Source organism: Hypomesus nipponensis, chromosome 14 (assembly GCF_054491055.1).
Source record: "Hypomesus nipponensis isolate SF chromosome 14, ASM5449105v1, whole genome shotgun sequence".
Lineage (NCBI taxonomy): Eukaryota > Metazoa > Chordata > Actinopteri > Osmeriformes > Osmeridae > Hypomesus > Hypomesus nipponensis.
The window spans coordinates 11,705,293-11,727,396 of NC_140374.1; the positions used below are offsets into that span (position 1 = coordinate 11,705,293).

Sequence of the window (22,104 nt, forward strand, 5' to 3'; positions counted from 1 at the left end):
TAACATCATTAAACAAGGGGCATACTGTAAATCAATATGGATCTTAGAGCAGGATGTAATCTAAAGACATCCCATATTCTCTTACTCCCAGGTTCGTGTGGTGACATACTGTACTATAGTTGTGAGGTCTATCCGGCTCCATAGATTTGTGAGGTTAACTTATATAGATTGAGGAGGGAAAGTTTAGATTTTTTTTTTCTTTCTCAGATATAAAAATAGAGAGGTAGATATTTAAAGAATAACAGAAAAGTACCCCAGTCGGACACCAAAAAATAGATAGAAAAAACATCTTTATACCGAATCATGGGGCATTTATACAGTGATTTAAACTGATATCACCAAAGGAAAATAAAAAATAAATAACACTCCTACAGAAAATAGCCTTCAAAGAAGGAAAAAGAAATAACCAAGCAACATTTTCAAAAGATGAGGAAAAAAATCCTTCAAGAACACTTTCTCTATTGAGCCCCCATGTAAGACCTTTTCCATTTACATTAAAAGATGACCACCTTCTGGATTTGAACCCATCATATTTGGTTTGCAGATGCAATGTTCTATGAGAAAACTACAGGACCAGTTTGTACAAAAAAAAATACATACATCTACAGAAAATGCAGACGTTGCATCATATTGCGCTTGAAAGCTTCAACACAAAATCTAAACTATGATTTCAGGTGAGTTTCATGTGCGAGGATGGCAAGTGGTGGGAATAATTAAGGCAAAAGAGAAAACCCAATTAGCCCTATAGATTGAGAGGCAGGAAAATGGATGGGTTAGAAAATCCAGATTCAGTAGAACTACGACAGCCCGGGTCACTAGCCCTAGCCTTACAGAATGAGGCACTGGGGGAGCCAGGTATACTGTACATGTCTATATGGGTCTAGGGGAAGGGGTGGTGGTGATGGACTAGACAGAGTAGAGAGGTAACACGTGAAACAGAAGACAGTCATGAAGAAAACATATGGAGAAAGTCAAATCTTTACTTTAACCTGAGATTTAGTGGCACCTAGGGGCCAACACTAGGTGCAGTGCTAGACAACTACAGAAGGGTGCCAGAAAAACACACTCACACTTAGAACTAAGGTGTCCATTCCAAATAATAATAATAACAATACAAATATTAATATAGAAATCTACAAAAACAGAATCAAGATGAAAACATTTGGTAAAAAAGTAAAAGGCAATGGACAATTTAGTTGAACAACATTCTGGGGTAAAGAAAAAATTAAAATTTCAGATCGAATTGATCATTTTTGTTGCTAATAGTTTGAATCATTAGACGTGGACTGTAGTGGAGATATTGTATACATACAGTATATACTGAATATATATCATCCAAAAAAGAAACAGAATGAAATAGCAGCTTTGTTCTGTACAGACATAGAGGCGAACATCTGAACCATAAAAAAGTTATAAAAGTGTCAAACCAATGATGGGTGAAAATTTGTTTACGGTCGAACATACAACTGTAAGACCTTTATAATATATGAATCATAGAGAGAGTACACAATGCGTCACCTGTCTTCAGCAGACAATATGTTCACGAGGAGTTCTCCCTCTGAATCAGGGCTGATCCAGTGCCTTGGATCTGCTTTGTGGCGCCATGTCCTTTTCTTTTTTTTGCTTTGAACAGCAATGTCTCTGTTGGTAGTATTTAGGTAGTGTTTATCTCTCAGGTATAACACACATTAAAAGACGACAAATAAGGGCTTTGATTTGAACATTAAACATAAAGGAAATAAATGCAAAATAGTTGTACAATTTCATGGTGATTTTGAGGAGAAATAATTTTAAATTATTAGCAATAAAAAAAGCATAATGTTTGACATTCCCTCCATGTCCAATTGAGAGGACAAACTAAGCGCAAGAGAGAGATAGAGTAAAAGGTTTGATTTGGCAAATGTTTGGCAGATACACAAGATCCCCCTTTTTGAATTTTTTAACCAATCCTAAGAGGATCTACCCCAAACCATAGGATATTGTCAGACAAATCAGCCAATGAAGAGAATCCAGAATTATTCAATGAGGAGTCTTTACATCTAGTCTGATGTGTGGAGGGGAATGAGACTGATGATACATTTTGGAAAATAAGTTATCCCATAGGGTGAGAGAACCATGTGCATGTATGGAAATACAGCCACACTTAAAGCTGCAATAGGTAAAGTTATGAAATAAATTCAAATATCAAAAACAGTGCCTCCAATTTTTGTCTGAAATTCCATTGATTGACAGTGGTTTCACAAAATAACCCAAGGTGTAAGGCCTGCTTCACTGCAGGCGATTGGCTGGAAAAGGATTGCTGTAACAAAATTGTCTGGAAGGTTGCGGGCCAATCCAAAATTGTTTAAATTTATATTCCACTGGCACGGAGCTAACTGTGTTGGTAAATAACTCTCAGAGGGCCTCATTAGCTTTCACAACATGTTTTTAGGAGACAAAACATACATTTTTTACAGAAAAAAACCATACCTATTGTACCTTTAAATATACAGTATATCTTCTCTTTAAATTATCAAAAGTGCTCTTCTGTTGGATTTGCTGGCAGATATGCAAAAAGATATTTCTTTAAGTCCTTGTTTTTAAGGAAATCTAGTGACGCTGTATTGTTTTCCATCTAGAAGGATGTCTTAGAAAAGAAACCAACCATGCTAAATGCAGGTTTTGGAAAAGGAGGTATCCTCAGATCTCCTCAGCATGGGGGCAAGCCACCAGACTGCGACTGTAATCAACCAGCCATCTTCAGTCATCTCTTTGATAATACGATCATTAGGAAATGAGGACCATCTACTGCGGTGCAGTAGGAGAATGTCTGTCACTTAATCACTCATCCACCCCTTCCCCCCCACACACTAAAGCTACAGGGGGAGGTGGGGGTTATATTACCCTGTTTGAGAAGTGGAGGGGAGGAGGGGTTGGTGATCAGCCCCCCCCCACCCCATGATGAGGGGGAGGGGGGGGTCAAGATCAGCAGGCCGATGACTGGGGCAGGGGCAGAGCCCGTTCATTCCTTCGCCCACCGTTCATGTGTGCGTAGGGCTGTGTCTCGTCAAAGTTGGGCCTCAGCATCACCACTGGTCCATTGGCCGACACCTGTCCTGAGGGCTTGTCCAAGGCTAGACCTGGGGGGGTCGAGGCTGAGGCTGATGCTGGAGGGGCTGGGGTGGGGGAGGAGGGGTAAGCGGCTGGTCCTAGCAGCGGGGTACTGGGGCCTTGCATGGGGGACAACTGCTGAGTGGATGGGGGTGTTGTGGTTCCCTGGGCCACCGGGGAGGGCACAGCAGAGGGTTGTCTGGTGGTGGCAGGATCCAGGGGAACATTCTCCATGTTCTCCACCTCCATGTCCAGCTCTTCTGTGTCCGGGGGCTTGTTCTCCTCGCTGAAGAAGAAGCTCATCTCCCTGAACGGAGGATCCAGCTCATCCTTTAGGCTGTTGATGATCTCCAGGAAAGATGGACGCATCTTGGGGTTGTACTGCCAGCACATCCGCATCAACTCAAACCTGTGAGGAACACACACTTGTTAGACAGATATCACGACTTCCCCAATCCTCCAGATTTACAGAATTAAGTTGAAATAGTCATCTCTTCACATATGCCAGGATTCTGGCATCTTAAGCCATCCGTGTGTGTCATGCATCCTGGTACCAGCAGGTGGCGGTGTGCGACAGTGTAATACATGTTTACTGTCTCCACTTCCTTCAACGCCAATGGAGTTGGTGTGTATGGTGACACAGCAGCTTCAGACTGAGCATAACAACAACCTCATAATGAATCAGCTCCTAGTGTAGATCCGTAGGGTAAGAGGACAGTAAATCATAGATGAGAGCACGCTGTGCCAAGCCAACAGAGAGAGGGAAAAAGTCAGAAAAACATCGTAAAAGAGAAGAATTATTACAGTTTGGTGAAGCGCTACACCACACACCAAAGCTTCAATTATACACAAACAAGCTATGAATACCTCTTGGGTCTGGTGACATAAACACCTCCGCCATGTCTTTCTCACAGTCACTGTGGACCTCTTCCCTCCCTGCCTGACTCCAGACAGGCCTCAACAGCAAACAAGCATTGGTTTATAAACCAAGCATCTTGCTCTGCAATTCTTCCCAGCAGAAGGGATGTTGGTGGTTTGTTTTTCAGCCTGGCTGTGTGTGTGTGTGTGTGTGTGTTTGTGTGTGTCAAAGTTGGTTCTCCTTTCAGACTAGAGACTATAGGGATTATTCTGTGAAGGGACCTGATGTTATCGGTGTACCCGTCTATGTGAAGTGTAAGTCTCCCCACCCCTATCAACCTTCAGGGGCTGTTTCCTTCTTTCTTTATGAAATTCTAGTCAGAACATCAAGAAACGCGCTCCCTCAATCAGTGCGACCTGACCGTGGGAAAAGACAGAGACAGGAGGGATCTTTCAGAGCTTTCCAAATGTGACTCATCCTTTTTCCTCCAAGTATTTTCTCCTCGTCCTCTCCCCCTGTCCCTCCTCTCTCCAGCTACGGTAACTACAGCAGTGCTGACCTCTGTGGAAGTCTCCGGAACTCTCCGCTGACGCCATACAGGAGAGCAACCATCAGCGGGCGGCAGCCTAGCCTCCTTCCTCACATGCAGCTCAAAGCCCCTCAGAGCTCACTGTAACACAATCCACACACTCCCGCAATCAGGGCACCACTGCTCAGCTGCCATAGAAACCAGGGGTTTGTGTCTTCATAACACTCTCTCTCCCTCCGTCCTTCTCTCTCCAGCTCTAAGGTGAGCTCAGCCATGGAGAGTAGAAAGAGAGACAGAATGCTTTCTCACTGAGGTCACAGGAAGAGAGAGAGAGAGAGAGAGAGAGAGAGAGAGAGAGAGAGAGAGAGAGAGAGAGAGAGAGAAAGAGTGAGTGGGAATAAAGAGGAGGAGAGGAGAAAATCATGTACGCATGCAGCACAGCAGGCCTCCTGACATGACAAGACAGAGAGGCTGTTCTGTTGTACGTTCACAGACAGGCTGCCGGACTTCATTATGGGTAGAACCCCCCTCTGTCTCTCTCTCTCTTTCTCAATCCCTCGCAAGCTCTTTCCCCATACCTCTCTTTGTCTCTCTCTCTCTCTCTGTGGGAGGGGAGACAGTACATTAAGAGGCTTGTGAACAGACAGACAGTGGTATGCCCCCTTCGTGCCCTCTGTTCCAGGCTGGAATGAGGAGCATCTTTCACACACGGGACCACGGAATCCCTTCTATGGTCCTCAGTTTACTGCTGAGGAGGGAGCACCTTGCCAGGCCAGCAGAGCGAGGGTGTGGGGGGGGGGGAGGGGGGGGGGCTCATGATGTCACCGCACTCCATTTAATCCTTGACGTAAATGTCACCAGTCAAGCCCTGGCTCGGCTCACCACGAGCACGCCGATCACATGACAGAATACGCACATTCAGCCTGGACTGGAAACAGAAGCCGAGGCAATGCTGGGGCTCTACTCGTCACCATGACACCACGACGACAGAGTAACAAAGGCGAAAAAACAACAACAACAACTTGAGCAAGCGTGCTCGCTCTTACAAGCCCGAGCGAGGGGAATCGTGGAGGTGAAAGATACCCTCAAGTGTAGCCGGAGTAGCTTGGGTGAATGCGAAGGGAGAAGGATTCGGGCAGACGGCGGAACTTACAGCATGTCAGGGCAGTTGTCAGACTTGTCCAGGAGCCCTCCCTCCATGACGAAGCGCAGCACCTGCTCGTTGGACATGCCCTGATACGGCTGCTCTGCAAGGGTGGCGATCTCCCACAGCACCACCCCGAACGACCTGCAGGGGGAGACAGAGAGGCCCCGTTAAACACATGTACTTTGCGCGCCCAAACACACAGGTATGCACGCACAGAGGCGTGCACACTCCCTCGCATTTGAACTCTTGTCTCAGGACTGTGAAACTACACTCTGTACTGCTTGTAAATCCATGTTAAATCATACAGACCCCGAAGGGTGTAAAAGGAGACCCGTGGCTTTGAACAAGTGTGATGCCTTTTGAGGGATTGCGTAATATCTGTCACCCTAAAGTAAATGATGCATGATGCCAAAGAACATAATGTTCATTTGATGGACTTTGCTGTTGCACTGCTTTGAGCGCGTGGCATTATTATACATGCCCTTTTGTAGTAAAACACTGAGACCACCATGCAATCACACAAGAAACAACAAAAAAATCTTGACGGCAAATCGAGTATTTGCAAGCTCTCTCTCCTATTATTTCTGCTGGCACGGCATCAAAGACAGCCTTCAACCTGAAGAAATAACACCTCCCGAAAAAAGACAAACACAAGAATGACTAGTGTCTCATAGACCAGATAGAGGAGTGTGTTGATGGACAAGGCCATATTGGAGTCAGGCGGCTTCCCTATTGAAACAAATACGAACACCTACTGCTTAGGATCACAGGAGCCCAGGACGGGTTCCCGCGATGCTCGTGTTCATCTGGGGCACTTCAAAGAGGGAGATATGGAGTGTGGCGTGGAGGTGGGTTTCTGCTGGCAATCGAACCCCTCATTTGAAAACATCTGGAGCAGTTTAAGTGCGCTTGTAGGGACCGACCCGTGGGACACTTTCGATTGGGAAACAAAACTAGAGACCCAGTAAACGACTATGGTTGTCCGCTCCAGAACATTCCTAACACTTGGGGTGGAGCCTCGACGTCCGGACACACTCAATCTGTGTTCCCGTGAAGACGTTTAGCAAGAATACGGCTCCCTCTCGATCACCCTACTGTATCTACAACATTATCTGTTACAAATATTGATTTCACTAATGCACATTTCCATGACATGCATACACACGTTGTCAAACGAATTGTATGTTTGTGTGCATGTGCCTACACACATTATTGAACTGTGTGTGTGTGTGTGTGTGTGTGTGTGAGTGTGTGTGCGTGTTTGTGTCTACACACATTGTCAAACTGTGTATGTGTCTGTCTTCACACATTGTCAAACTGTGCGTGGGTGTGTTTGTGTGCGTGTATCAGATATCCTCTCACCAGACATCAGAGTTTGTGGTGAACACGCCATCTTTAAGCGACTCCGGGGACATCCAGCGGACTGGAAGGAGGCCCTTCCCTCCTTTCCTGTAGTAGTCTGTCTCGTAGATGTCTCTGGTCATGCCAAAGTCTGAAGACAAGGCAAGAAGAGCAGGGCTTTAGGGGCAGACACCAGATCTCCTCTCTATGAGGGAGACGGGCCCTGGAGGACTCTTCCATTCACTTCTCATCCATATCTGGACTCATCCACACCACCCCCCCGAAGCACCCGGCAATCTCCAAAGACTTACTCTGGAGTTCCGCCGAGAGAGCTTAGCATTAAACAGACAGGCTAAGAGGGTGTTTTTCAGAGCTCTCACCTCCAATCTTGACGGTAAAGTCCTCAGCCACCATGCAGTTCCTGGCGGCCAGGTCTCTGTGGACAAACTTGTTGGCGTTGAGGTATGCCATGCCGTCCGCAATCTCCCCTGCCATCTGAATCATCTTCTTCAGCGGAGGCAAGACCTGACTCACGGAGTCCTGGGGTAAAGAGTGAGCACAGGCTGCCTATTCAGTCTGTGTGTGTGTGTGTGTGTGTATGTGTGTGTACTGTAGGAGACCAGCAGCTCCATCTTGCTCTCTTTACTCCCACAGCTGTCAAAAAGTGAATGCTCCTGTCTTTTGATTCTTGCAGACCACCTCAGGCATTTGAGTAGGTGACACAGGTTATTTTGAAGAGGTGTTGGGAAAAGCTAGCAAGCTTTGTCTACACTGAATATTGTACCTTTTATATGTTTTTTCTTACTGGTAAATGTTTAAAATAACATAATAATACATTAGCATTGCATTGTCAGATCAGTAGGCTATCAGATCTGATTAGCCCTATGAAACAAACCAAATCAACACTACTCTAAAATAAGGTACTGCAATAAATTAGTGAGGCAGTGTTCGAAGTTGTATATTATCATAGAACACAAAGCTATGCCTTTGATATAAATTCATTTTGTGGAAGAGAAATTATTCATTTCAGTTATTTTGACTACAGTCTTATGGGCATAAGCAAGGACAAAAAACATCTATATGTCATCATGTGCACGGATTATGATAAACATGTAGTAGGTCAACAAAAACTCACACAGGCTTGTTTGATTTAGCAAAATAATGATAAGGCAGGTGGCTAGCACATCTTACCCAAATCATTAAGTTATTCCACTAATTTAATGAACAAAGTTCCATCGACTTCCGGAACAATAGCAACAGCAAATTGCTGTCCATTTAGCCAGTATCATTGATCACATAACAATAGCGTTCAGACAGCTTCATTGCTTTTGTGTTTCCAAAACACCACCTCAGGGTTCTCAAAGTGAGAGATGGACTGGGTGAGGAATGTGTGGTGGGTAAGCCCGGTGGGTGACCATGCTCTACAGTGTGTGTGAGGTAGAAAGAGAGTGATGGCGGGGACAGAGGGAGACTGAGAAAGAGAGCAGGAGGTGGCTGAACTGGACCTACCTCTTTCCGTAGTGAGCGCAGGTGGCTCTTGAGGTCTCCCCGGGTCATCAGCTCCATGATCACCAAGGTGGGCTGTCCCTGAGAGACCACGCCCAGCAACCTCACCTAGGACCAATCACAACACAGCGGAGACATAGTGTCAGGTGAGACTAGGATGTCATCATTTGATTTTCTAAAGTATTGCATTGCATCATTATGGATCAGTCAAGACGTATGAGAGATAATATTCTCCTACTCACAAATCTAGTAGCATGACTAAAAACCTTTGAAGAAAGTAAGGAAAAAGTGAAACCTTCACCTATCCAACTGATTTCAAATTGCGCTCAATAGTTAAGTGTTGGCTTGTAAACATCCATACAGGCCAATAGGTCGTAACAGCTTGTTTCTAAGGGTGTGTTTCCTTAGCACTTGCATCTTGTAGTGTTAACGAGAGCTTGGCTATAAGTAAGATGAGGGCCCTCAGGGTTATAAAGAGCACAGTATTTCACCTCTAACCTTTGAAATTCCCCTCTCCTCTCCGATCAAAACCTTCTGTTTGGCTACTTTCCTTTCTGTGAGACAACAATCCTATGGTTTGACTGACACGTAGCCTAAGCCTGTAGGCATCTGTCTTTCTCACCACATGGTGACAGTTGAATTCCTTCATGACGGACGCCTCGTTGAGGAACTCGATGCGCTCCCTCACGCTCGCAGACTCATTGACAGTCTTGATGGCCACGCGCGTTTCGGCCTCGTCCTTTACCACGCCCTTGGCCATGCCGTCGTAGACCATGCCGAAAGAGCCCTGGCCCAGCTCCTTGTTCATAGTGATTTTCTCCCTGGCCACCTCCCACTCATCCGGCACATACACTGGAGGGTGAAGGAGGAGTCAGAGATACGGTGAGCCACATTGAAAAACACAACAGTCCTGGCTGGAGAGTCCATGACAGGAGATAAAGGTGGAACAGTGGACAGGTGTGAAGCTCCTTCTTACTCTCAGCTGCGCTGAAGTACTCTGGGTTGACCGAAGCATAGAGAACACCGTTTCCCAGCCTGTCGCTGTTCCTGTTTACACAACAACAACCAAAACACAGGTCTGAGCCAGCAAGTGTCAAGCAATGACAATGACTACGATAGCTGTCTGGACAACAAAGGTACAACTGTCACTGAGGAACAGATATGTGACCGACACTAACCTCTTCTTGTTGACAAAGTACACGATGGTGATGAGGCTGGCGACCATGACTACCACTAGGATGGGAATGATTATGACCAGGTAGAACACACTGTCGTAGTCCACTGGAAGAGAACGAGAGGACAACCGGTTAAGCGAGCAGAAAACATCCCTCAGACGGTCATGTTGTTTGTACAAAAATCTTCTGAGCTCTCCTTACTCTTCGGTGGGGGTACGTAAAAGAACACCGGCTCTGTCCAGGATCCGTTCCCTGCTAGCGAGGTGGCGCGCATACGGACAGAGTAATTCCCAGAAGCCAGATTGGTGAGGCGAGCTCCTTTAGTGCGGTAGTGCTGGCGCGACACGCAATCGTGTTTCTCAGGCTGGAAAAGACAGGCACCTCATGTCAGGCTGTCTGCCCAGGAGGGGTGAGGAGTAAAGGGGTTAGGCTCTACACGACTGCGCGTGGTTCTGTCCCAGACTCACCTCGTTGCCCAACCGGTACTTTATCTCATACATCAGGATGAGGCCGTTGGGTCTGACTGGTTCTGGCCAGCGCAGCACCATCGATCCCGCCACCTTCTCATCCCTCTCCAGGAGCACAAGCCCGGGAATGTCATCCGCTTTTTCTACAGGGGAACACACACAGTCAAAGTGGGTTCTATGTGTGTTGCTTTTGTAAAGGTAGGGCTACGTGGTTTTGTGTTAACTGTACCCAAAGGGGGCTGTAACGTTTGAAGAAAAAATGGACGTCAGGCCCCACCTGCAGGTTTGGTTCTGGAGAAGACAAAGGAAGCAGCGCTGCAGCTGCGCACTTCCTGGTTGCAGGCGTGGACATCGATGCGGTAGACTGTGAAGGGCTGCAGGTTGGTGATCTCCATGGACTCCGTCCTGGTGCGGTCCTCCATGAAGGGGTACTCTTTCTCGGGGGGCTCCCTGTCCGTCGCGTTGCCCTCCAGGCCTGTGGTGTTGGCCGTCGCACCGCGAGCCAGTGTTCCGTTGGCCACACCAAACAGCTCCCTGCGCCGGCGCTCTGGAGGTCTGAGAGGGATGGAGGACAATGTTAGAGAGGTAGCTCAGAAGACAGAACTGCTAGGCCAAAGACAGAAGCAAGACAACGCGAGGTAGATAGACGGGGATAGAGAGAGAAAGAGAGATACAGAGACAAAGAGAGAGAGACAAAGAGAGACAGAAAAAGAAGGAAATCTGAAAGTTCTTGTTGAAGATGACCGCAGAAGGAAGCAGCTACACAGTTACAATGCCAGCCACCCAAACGCAATGTGCCCTGCAAAACGTGTTACAACACAAAATACTGTATAAACATACCGCACAGCTATAGCCATCAAAACATCATCCACACCAACTGATGCTTATGCCTCCTTCAGAATCTGATTACTGTGTCAACAATACGTACATGTACACATTAATATATACAGTGTATAGATAATACATATACTTGGTAGCATCTTTCAATGAGGCAACTATATTTCTTGTTGTCATTTCCCCCATGTACACAACAGTTGGGGAGAGGCAATGCAACCTATATTGAAGTTACAGTATGTTGAACTGGGTATTGTGTGTGTGTCCAGCTGCACGGTTCTTCTCCCTGTGGAGCTGTGTGATGTGATGAGGTCAGAAGGGTGGGAAAGAGAGGTGGGAGGAGGACAGAGAGCAGAAACACCGTTAACACCCTGACTGGACACACACACAGTCCTACTGACACAGTTGTCCTACATATCCCAGTAGAAAAACGACCACTTGTTCGTCCGGTCAAAGGGCACGACACTTCCGGCACAAAAAAATAATCAAAAGCCAATGGATACGTGCGCTTTCCAGACATCAACATGACATCAAATGAAATGTCATGGTGAAAAGTAAGGAGGGCGAACACATCAAACGGAATCATGAGCGCCGGCGATGACTGACAGTCATGATGTGCTGGGATGAGGAGGACCGCAGGTGAGAGCGATGATGGCGGTAGAGAGCTGGTGCTACGAGGGCCGACAGTAACTGGACCTGTACAGGAGGCAGCAGCAGCAACAGCAGCAGGTCACTGGACGCTACCAGACCAGCGTGACTCCACGGCAACACGCCAGGCCACCAGAGCAGCCTGGACCGGCCAGGACAGGCCTACGAACCACCCCTTACCTAGAGTCCCTGCTAGCAGACGAGTAGCGACTGGCTCTCACATGGTCTCTGAAAGGATTCGACAGTAAACCCACAGTGCAGATTGGGAGTCTGACCAAGGCTTGGCTGTGTTGTCGGATGGCTGAGTTAGGAGGAGACGTGTTGACCCAAGGGATATTGCGATGATGTTTGTGGGCCCTGTGTGCTGGTTCAAGGCAATGTGTAAGCACTTAGAAACATTTTGGTAACTAGAATAGAGAAACAGTCTAAATAAACCTGTAATATCATTCATTTCATTGTCTTGTGCCACATGTTTGTATACTTTTTTGACACTAACTGAAATTATGAAAACATGTTTTAGTAGATCACCGTAATTATTCCACAACATAAGAGTATTTTGAGTGTCGTAGGCATGGTTGTTGACAGGATAAATGTTGTTTTCTAAGCCCTTACAAAACAGTAACTGTTTTGACTGGACAGCTACGACAAAACAGTAGCAGTTTTGTACAGCAACTACACCTAAAAACAACTTTAATTCCAGCGGTCTGTTGCTGTCTGCAGGTTCAGAATCCCTCAGATATGAACTGGTGACAAAGAATCTACAGGAAAACATTTTTTTCACACAGGGAGTGGAAAAACACAGCCGACACACACTCAGACCTGTGGGAAAGCCAGCAGCCATCGCACAGTCCTGTCAACATTCCATTCGCACCCTTTTAACCAGCCCAGCAGAACCTAAGAGCCAGCTCTCAGCATCAGTTAAAATGAACAATACACAAAACAGAGAGGAGGACCGGCCTCAAATGAAGACACGTGTTCAGGGACTGGACTGAGAGATAACCTCGCTTTACTCGTTGCAGACTAACATGAAGATGGGGTGATAGCGGGTGTCTAACAGGTACGCTGGTGTGCCCAGGGGGCAGTCTTACCCCGTGTGTGCCCCAAGGGCTCACACACACTTGCCCTCAGCTGAACCGCAGGCAACTGGAGCGTGACCTTATAAGCAGGCACGGTCTACAGCTGGTGTCCTTCCCAAACCCCCAATAAAAAGACCTCCTGGTTTCTCACCTTGACGCTGCAGCAGTGGAGGGAGGGACCTGACTGCTGCCTCTGTCTGTGGTCATAGCACCATGATTTAACAGCTCTCTCCAACCACAGAGGTGGAACACTGCAGCCTCACATCCAGTACCAGGGAGAGAGGGCCATCTGAGACCGGTGTAGCCTGTGGTCAGGCTAGGCGCTACCACAGTTCAGTCAAGTGTCAAATATTCACAGAGTGACACGAGATGGAGCGGGAAGAAATGAATGACGCATCCAGATCATGTTGCATTGTGTCACTCGTCTTGTGTGTCGAGCACATGCTGTACGTTGTCTGTCGGTCTTCCTGTCTACCTGTTTACCTGTCTGTCTGCATGCCTGTCTGTCTGCCTGTCGGCTCGCCTGTCTATCTGTTAGTCTGCCTGTCTATCTGCCTATTTGTGGAGTCTAGTCTGCTCCTGCTTGTGCACACTGGCCTGCTCAATACGGTTCTTCCCTCCCCCCCTCATTCATTTAAATTCCAGATGGCTTTGCTGTACATTTCCTGGCATCTACTCAATCCAAACCACGACATAGACAAAGAGAGCATGTGAGAGAAGGAGGAGGAGAACGAGCGGAGAGGAAAGGGGGGGGGGGGGGGGGGGGGGTCAGAATGGAAAACATTTCCTCTTCTTTCTGTTCCTGTTTTCTCCGTCTCTCTTCCCCTCGACCCTACCCACTGAACCCCTGACCTTTGGAGAAAACTGCCTTGATTCAGAGTCCAGTCCCTGCAGTGGTGTGTGATAATGCTGGCTCTGTGACGGTGGAGAGGCTGTGCATACACCGGCCCCCAGCCAGAATACTGCCACGAGCCCGTTTCCTAGACATCGCCGAGATAACAAATCAACAAAGTAAGAAAGGCGGGCGGGGTGGATGAACGACCAAAAGGAAGAACAAAAGGCTGCCTGTTTTATGGCTCCTTCATCTGAAGACACGTTGTTTCAATTCGACCGGAGCATCACACAGGGAAGGAGAAGGAGGAGAGTGAGTGTGGTGATGGTTGACCATGGTCCAGATAAGACAGGGAAGACAATCCAACATGGAAACACTGCGCATGATCTAGTAAGGGAGTGCCTGAAGTGGACTCTCTGAGAAAAATAAACATTATATTCTATGGGGGTTGAATTGGTTTGAAAGTGTATCTGTGAACGTTTATTTTGTTATTCTTGGGTTATACAGTGTAGAGTAAGTAGTGGATATTCTGCTCTAGAGAGTCCTATGCAATCCCAGGAAGACACTGACGGCCATCTGGAATGTGAAGACAAATGATCTGCACTCCCTCTGAAAGGATCTCCCTTTCAAACTGCAATCAGGGTCTCGGTATGAGCAAATGCGTCTGTGTTTCACTGTGTTTCAGTGCCCTACGTGTGTCTTATAATCCCTTAGCAAAGTGCATCCGCATGTGTCCACGGTATGGAATCAAAGTCTTTGCACAAAACATCCGCAGCCACAAGCAAGGTAGAGAGCTCAACACAACCCAGATGTCAGTCCCTGTGGTGGGGAACGAAAGCCGTAAGCGGCTGGAAGTGTGCAGCGGGGCCCGGCCCTTCAGAAGCCCTAATCACATCTCTCTCCTGGGTTTGTTTGTGCTGTCTAAATGACTGCCCGCTAGGCCCTAATATCCCGCCACTGATGTCGTCATGGCGATGGAAAAAGCCACGAGGGTTGTGAGTGGGGAGGGTTTGGATCCTGCACAGCATGTCTCCCTGTTAGAACCAACCAAGGCCTAGCCTCCCAGCAAGCCCCCCCCTCCTCCTCCCCCAACCCCGTGTTTAGCTCCTGCCGGGCCTTGAGAGGAACAATTACGCCACTCTGAGCTATTAAAGTCAACAAGGGGCCAGACTGTGTGCCCAGCTCTGTGATAGTCATCTCCATCCACTGAGAGGAGTTCTGGGGCCAAACACTGGAGACAGATGTCTGCTGCCCCATCTGGGACTGGGCATGGGGGCTCCTCGCTGGCTGGCACCTACCTGGGCGTGAAGATGGCATTGTGTAAGACGTTCTCAAAGACTTTGCGGTAGGCCCGGTCGTCCTTCTCCTGCTGCTTCTCCTCCTTGGTCTTGGGGCAGCGGCAGCAGGAGCCCTTGTCTGGCCCGGATGAGTCCGGCTTGGTGGGCTTGCTGTCCTCCTCGGTGTCGGACAGGCCTGTGGCGGAGATCCGGATTGGGATCTTCAGCTCTGCAGGAGGGGGAACCACAATGTTTAACTCCGAAGGAACATCTTTGGACAATGAAAGCTGAAGAGTAAGGGAGCAGGGGCTACATCTTTCCATGAGTCCGAAACCTTTTGAGGGAATGGACTCAACTGAAAAAATGTATCAGGGTCGGAGGAAGAGGTTGAGTATGATGATGACGGTGGTGGAGATAATGGTGTTGATGATGATGGGGATGAAGGCTGACCTTTGGAGCAGTAGTTGTGCTGGTAGAGCTCCTTGTCCTCGGGCTGCTGTTGCCAGCGGAGCAAGTAGAAGGTCAGGTTACCGTTGGGCGAGAGGGGAGGCGACCAGCGGACCACCAGCTTGGACGAGGAGTTAGCGTATGAGCGCGTGTCTTTTGGCATGGATGGCTCTGTAATGACAAGGCCCAAAAAACGGTTCTGTGTGTTACCATTCAAAAACCTCTCACACCCCGACACTTGCTAACAACTCGAAACAACGAGTACTAAGGAAGTGTGTGTTAGCTTACGCGACGGGCTGGTGCGGATGTACACCACGTCACTCTTGGCTCCTAGAATGTGTTTATCGTCGACCTGCAGGGTGATGGCCTTGACGAAGATGGCGTACTGGGTCCAGGGCTTGAGAGGCGACAGCAGGACACCGGGGTCGGAGTTCTTGTCCTCAGGAAGGTCGACGTCCACCATGTTCCAACTGTCCGAGCCACATCCGTCCTGACCGTCAAACTCCGTAATGTTCTGGAACGGTCTGGAACGTGGGGAAAAGCATACTAGGGTTAGCGGACACAGAAACGGGGGGGGGGGGGGGGGAATGGGGATGTGATGCCGTGCCACGTCAACACAGGTACTCACGCTTCCTTGTAGTAGACAATGAAGCTGATGAGGTCCCTGTAGTCTGGGGGCCGGTAACGCTCCCAGGTCAACTTAATCCTGTTGCTCATGGTGCTGTTGGACTTGAACTTCAGGATGTGGCTTTCACCTACACACGCGCACATACATGGACCAGCAAACACATCACGTATGACGACAGTAGGAAACACAATCACTTTTTGGTTTGATCTTGACAGCGAAACATTAACGAGCGCCTCTTAATGCGCGCCGGCTGTGCCGCAGCATCAGCGCAAAACTCACAGCTCGCCCTGTCCCCGTTGTTGCGGACGTCGTCCGCCTCTAGCTTCTTGGCGACGCCTGTGTTCTCCCACATCTTGTGGATCTCCGACATGCAGAGTTTGGGGTTGAAGCGGAAAAAGAGACTTCCGGCCTTGACGGTGAGGTTGTGTTGACTCCAGTCCCACAGGTACTGCAGGTGCTGGTTGTCGATGGCAGAGAAGGCGTACATCCTGGGAAAAGAGAGAGAGAACAGCTCATGAACGACGCAGATGTTGAGGTAGCCATGGCAACTCGAGAAAAGCTGACGCCGGCCGGTAGGGGAGCTACTCCCCCGAAGCCCTCGATTATTCGATTTGAGCTTTGGCTCCCAACAAGTCGTCAGAAATGTTGTCAAAACGCGCGGCCTAGTTTTCCATCTGGTGGCTGCGCAAAGTGTTAACAGGAGCGGACGTCAGAGGGGATCGGGTTTCCTGGTTGGAGGGAGTGTCCGTCTCGGAGCGAGGCACGCTCACACGGAGATGAAACAGGACCTGACCGACACTCCCAGCTCCACGCTGCACCTCAGAAGCGAGGAGAATGCCAGGCCTCCACAGAGGCATTCCGTGAGCTGAAACCCTAACCCTGGGAGAGATGACAACAAGAGGACTGAAAGGCTTTCCCACGACCCTTCTGGACATCTCCAGAAAAGCACTCTCTCTCTCCCTATCTGTCTCTCAGAGTGGATAATCTGGAGGTGACATCATGATATCGCCCGGAATAGGGCCCGGAATAGGCTGGGGGACCTGAGCTTGCATTCAGACAGCTCATATGGGGACTGCATGTGTGAATTCTTCCCTGCTATCAATCATTTGAGCAATCAAACCCGTTTAGGTGGTACAAGTAGCTAAGTATACAGTACATTTTTCCGGACATATCAGACATTCTTGTGTTGGTTGTATGGTATATGTGACGACCCCTTATTGTCTTTGTGAGGGAGACTAGGTGACTAGGTGCTAGGGACGGGCTCCCTACTGTAGGCTGTGGTTCACAGAGGACACGTCCCCTAATCCAAACACACAGCTTAACCCGGAGAGAGAGAGACGGAGAACATAACATAAAGAGAGAGAGAGAGAGAGAGAGAGAGAGAGAGAGAGAGAGAGAGAGAGAGGAGAACATAGCAGAGGAGAGGCCGATAAATAAAAGAGAGAGAGAGAGAGAGAGAGAGAGAGAGAGAGAGAGAGAGAGAGAGAGAGAGAGAGAGAGAGGAGAACATAGCAGAGGAGAGGCCGATAAATAAAAGAGAGAGCGAGAGAGAGAGAGAGAGAGAGAGAGAGAGAGAGAGAGAGAGAGAGAGAGAGATAAACAGAGAAACAGAGAAAGAAAACGAGAGGCGGGGGGAACAGAGAGTGCGCCAGAGAGAGCAGCCCTACCCATCGAAGAGCTCCTCCCCATGAATGTAGCGCAGGCTCTTGAGGAAGGACAGAGAGCCCAGCGTGTGGGAGTGTCTTATCCTCACATAGCCCGTCACTGTCTGGATCAGGCCCATGAAGCTCTCCAGCTCTGACACAATGTTATCTACAGAGAGGGGAAACACACACACACACACACACAGACGCGCACACACATAGACAGCATGTGAGAGCCATGTGTCTGAACACATTAAACACACGCTAACGTCACGCCCGGCGCTCTGGAGGCCGTGTGCACAGAGTTGTCGGAATGTTATCGGACGCGAGAGATAACCCTCAAGTCTCTCTGTCGACACAGTCAATAAATAGCATAACGGCACGATGGTGATAACTGAGTTGTGGCTCAGGCAGCTGATGTCATGTTGACAGTGTGGGACCACAACACAGTAGTTCTGCCAGCACCCACTCTGTCGGGAGGGAGGGAGGCGTGTGGGGCGGGGCGGGGGGGCTGGGGGGGGGGTACTTACTGCCACGGCGGATGTTGATTTGCAGGTTGCCTTTGATGACAGTGCAGCCCATGAGAGACTGAGCGGCGTCCACAGAGTCGATGACCTTCGAGTCACAGATCTTATCGCATAGTCCGTCACAGGCAGTGCAAAACATGCTGTACCGGGGGGGAGAGGGGGACACGGGGAAGGAGGGGGGGGGGGGGGGAGAGGGAAGAAAAAGAGAAGAGATAAGAGAGAGTTAAAGAACTACGGGGAGGAAAGACATTGGCCAAAACAACCACACACATCTTTAAAAACACCATCTTGTAAACTCCCTAAAATTGCAACAACACCCAGCAGTGAATTATGTCGGAGGTGAAAGGTCATCTCCTTCGTTCTCCTTCTTCTTGTGATCTGTCCAGTGTTCTCATTGTGAACACTAACTTTCCAGAGAGAGTGGCTTACTCTGTTGGCCTTTGAGACAAAAGATGGCTTAAGTGCCAAAAATGGCTGGCAACAAAGACTCAACACAGAGCGTTTGCCACACGCCGAATCAAAAAATTGAGTTAAGTTATGCCGAGTCACAACCAAGCAGGCATTCTCTTATCCTAAGTTAATGTCAAACAGCAGTAACGTCGAATCTGTGATGAATCTCTTCTAAATGCCTGTTGGCTGTGTTCTTTCCTGGGAATCTACAAGTGTTTGATCTTGTGTATGGGATGCTGAATTCAGCAAATTCCCCCCCTCCCCCCCCACACCCCCTCCTCCCCCACCAAGCAACCCACCCTAACCCCCAAAGTGTTTCTTGAAAGTCGTGGGAAGTCCACCCCCTTCAATCATTTATGGCCTAATGTTGTTATGGGCCTCAGGCCCTCCCATCTCCGAGCCTGTCCTTGCGGAGGGGTGAGCGAGCGTTCCGCACACTGAGGGGGTGAGCTGCAGGGGAATGTTCATACGCAGGTGAAACAATCTCGACGGAAATTCGCAGACATGGCCACAAAGTACACAGACAGCAAGGGCCGCAGTGGTGGAAGACGGCGCGTCGCCACCTCTCTGACCCAACGCCTCCTGCCATCTCACCTGTTGGTCTCGTTGCGGGTGAAACCCGACGGGCACTCGGGCATGCACTCCCCCGCGTGGATGACAAAGTCAAAGTCGCTGGGCAGGTGCACGCGGGCGCATAGGTCCATGGTGATGCAGCGCCAGCCCTCAAACTTGTACGTGTCCGGGGGGCAGCTGGCCACGCAGCGGTCCTCGTGGAAGTAGTTCTGGCAGGCCGCACACGCCATGTCGTTGTCTGGTTCCGTGCAGCTGCCCAGGCACTGGCTGTGGCAACACTCGCCTGAGTCGGTGCACACCCGCCGGTCGCATTTTGCTGGGCACTCTGGAATGGACAGATAGAGAGACAGAGAGAGAGAGATAGAGAGAGAGAGAGAGATAGAGAGGGGGAGAGAGAAAGAGAGAGAGAGAGAGAGAGAAAGAGAGAGAGGGGGGAGAGAGAGAGAGAGAGAGAGACAGAGAGAGAGAGAGAGACAGAGAGGCAGACAGAGAGAGAGAGAAACAGGGAGACAGACGGACAGGGGGTTAGTAATCCACCCGATTCAGTGTATCTTTCGCTGCTTCTGCAGAATATTACTGTCAGTCTGCACCCCTGGTCACACTAATGCAGCTAACAGATAAAGTAAGGATCATCATTTAACGTTGCGACATGTTAATATAGTCTCAAAATCCAATGAATTATATTGCTTTCAGGTTTGCTATGTGGCTTTTAGACTGGAATACATTCATAAGTGTTTTTCTCTGGAGAGGAAAACCTGTTAAATGGGTACACTATTATTAGACCTGTATCAAGTGGTACTGACTGAGGATAGCAGAGAGGGATCGTAGGTGGGACGAGCCCCGCACTTAACCGTGTGTGTGTGTTTGTGTGTGTGCAAAATATGTATGTGTATGCATCAATGCCCTGTAGGCATGTTTGTGGATTTGTTTGCATGTCTGAGCAGAGCTGAGAATGAGGGTTGGGGAGCAGAGCAGGGGACAAGTGCAGTTCCATCGGCTTCCTGAATGTCAACACAGGAGCCCTCTCCACCCTATACCAGCCTTGTGAGGGATCGACAGAGCTGGCCTCACTGCACACATTTTCCGCCTAGGACCGTTAGGAGACAGGGAAAAAAACTGGAGGGAAATGGAGTCTCTCTAGCAGATGGGCAGTTGTTGATTCCAGTAGCGGGGGAGGGAGGGAGGGAGGGAGGGAGGGAGGGAGGGAGGGAGGGAGGGAGGGAGGGAGGGAGGGAGGGAAGGAGGGAAGGAAGGAAGGAAGGAGGGAGGGAGGGAGGGAGGGAGGGAGGGAGGGAGGGAGGGAGGGAGGGAGGGAGGGAGGGAGGGAGGGAGGGAGGGAGGGAGGGAGGGAGGGAGGGAGGGAGGAAAGAAGGAGGGAAGGAGGGAAGGAGGGAAGGAGGGAAGGAGGGAAGGAGGGAAGGAGGGAAGGAGGGAAGGAGGGAGCTCAGAACTGCAGGTCTAAACCACCACAGGAAGGGAGAAAAACCCAGTACAGACTCCTGTGGCCTACTGGTAAACTCCTGGTCAAATGAAGCGTTGCTCGCTATGCACCGTGCATCGTGATCCACACAGGACCTCCTTCGACATGGCCTATTCAGAAAGACAACAGCAACTTCCCAGGGAGATGCTCCTGGTCTGTGGGGGCCGTGAGAAAATCGACCGTAAAACCGTTCTGTGGAGAAAATGCTGGCATGTTTCAAATTAAGCTTTTAGCAAACATGAATAACAGAATCCTCCCTGTGTTTGGTGAGGGCCACACGGCAATGTGGTATCAATAACACACACATTCCACATGGCCGGCGCAGACAAAGACTTCTGCAGCACAGCAAAACAGGGTCCAACTGAACTCTATTGAAGATACTGCCATTCCTATAACTATCTGCATTTCCTTCAGCAGGCTCGTTTTGGGTCCCAGTGTGACCTAAACATGACACAACTTGACTGTTGCTGTTACGTAGCTTCCTGTAATAAGATCTAAAGATGTTAAGACCTAAGAGGTATTAATCCCAGTAATGACCACTTACAGACGGATAATCCTACATGTATTACAGTACATGGGATGGAGTCACTGGCAGGGAACACCAGAGATGGTGCCGTTCCACAGTGGCTCCCCCTGTGCACCAAGCGATCAGCATGCCCCGGAGCCAGGATGGAGTACTCAGTGAATGGATGTGGGGCAGGTCTGGGTGACCCAGAGTGTGTTTGCTTACTGCTGATTATCCCCCTGTCGAAATAGGAGGCCATCAGTAAAACACCCGCTGCAGGCGAGAGGGGCACACGGCCCTCCTGGTTCCTAAGCAACCGTCTCCTGGTGCAGATGTGGCAGGGAGAGGGGAGGGAAGGCACACAGACAGGTCTCCACCACGAGCAGAGCTGCTCAGCGCGGCTGGAGGTGTCTAGCCGGGCCTGGGGATCTGGGCTGGGCGGGGGGCGGTGGGGGGGGTGAGCCTAAATCACTACATGTCGAATGATGCATAGGCACTGTAGAAGACGGGTTCTGTATGTACTCGTTGGTGGTTTAGTGGGTGGTTCGGTGGAAGAGAGGGATGATTGGAAGGGAGGGAGGGAGGGAGGGAGGGAGGGAGGGAGGGAGGGAGGGAGGGAGGGAGGGAGGGAGGGAGGGAGGGAGGGAGGGAGGGAGGGAGGGAGGGAGGGAGGGAGGGAGGGAGGGAGGGAGGGATTGTGTGTTTTCGGATGTGGAAAGGGCTGCTGTCACGTGTCTGGTGCAGCGCTTTGTGAATCAGCATTGGAGAAAGAGCGGGTCTGCTGAGCTAATCTCTAGAGGAATATTTTATGCAGCTTTCCTTAATATCTCTGTATATTAAGAATGGTTCAGCGCACTACAGCAATACCACAGAACTAACCAGACCGAATCAGATTCCTTTCGCAGGGGAGCCAATTAATCCCACTCTTAACCATTTCTCAGATACTTGAGATTCTTTCTCACATTCAATCAAATCAAACACTGTTCACGAGGTGAACGGACTCGACTAGAACATTCCTGCCAAGTTCCTACAAAATGGAGAAAAATGCTAACATTCTCAGCTATTTGCTC

At 49.3% G+C, this 22,104-nt stretch overlaps 1 protein-coding gene across 1 annotated transcript in view; it reads right to left on the reverse strand.

The window, feature by feature from the left end:
- Positions 1–273: 273 nt before the first annotated feature.
- Positions 274–22,104, reverse strand: part of igf1ra (insulin-like growth factor 1a receptor) — a 66,555-nt gene continuing 44,724 nt past the window's right edge. Inside the window, exons 3-21 of the mRNA XM_084671810.1 lie at positions 19,071–19,374; positions 18,030–18,166; positions 17,524–17,668; positions 16,136–16,344; positions 15,857–15,983; positions 15,517–15,752; positions 15,232–15,399; positions 14,803–15,010; positions 10,392–10,669; positions 10,115–10,257; positions 9,849–10,011; positions 9,651–9,753; positions 9,449–9,519; positions 9,095–9,324; positions 8,476–8,580; positions 7,347–7,506; positions 6,988–7,117; positions 5,632–5,766; positions 274–3,499 (exon numbers count right to left, since the gene is read on the reverse strand). Of these exons, the coding sequence (XP_084527936.1) occupies positions 2,965–3,499; positions 5,632–5,766; positions 6,988–7,117; positions 7,347–7,506; positions 8,476–8,580; positions 9,095–9,324; positions 9,449–9,519; positions 9,651–9,753; positions 9,849–10,011; positions 10,115–10,257; positions 10,392–10,669; positions 14,803–15,010; positions 15,232–15,399; positions 15,517–15,752; positions 15,857–15,983; positions 16,136–16,344; positions 17,524–17,668; positions 18,030–18,166; positions 19,071–19,374 (3,587 nt within the window). The 3' untranslated portion in view covers positions 274–2,964. The remainder of the gene's footprint in view (positions 3,500–5,631; positions 5,767–6,987; positions 7,118–7,346; positions 7,507–8,475; positions 8,581–9,094; positions 9,325–9,448; positions 9,520–9,650; positions 9,754–9,848; positions 10,012–10,114; positions 10,258–10,391; positions 10,670–14,802; positions 15,011–15,231; positions 15,400–15,516; positions 15,753–15,856; positions 15,984–16,135; positions 16,345–17,523; positions 17,669–18,029; positions 18,167–19,070; positions 19,375–22,104) is intronic.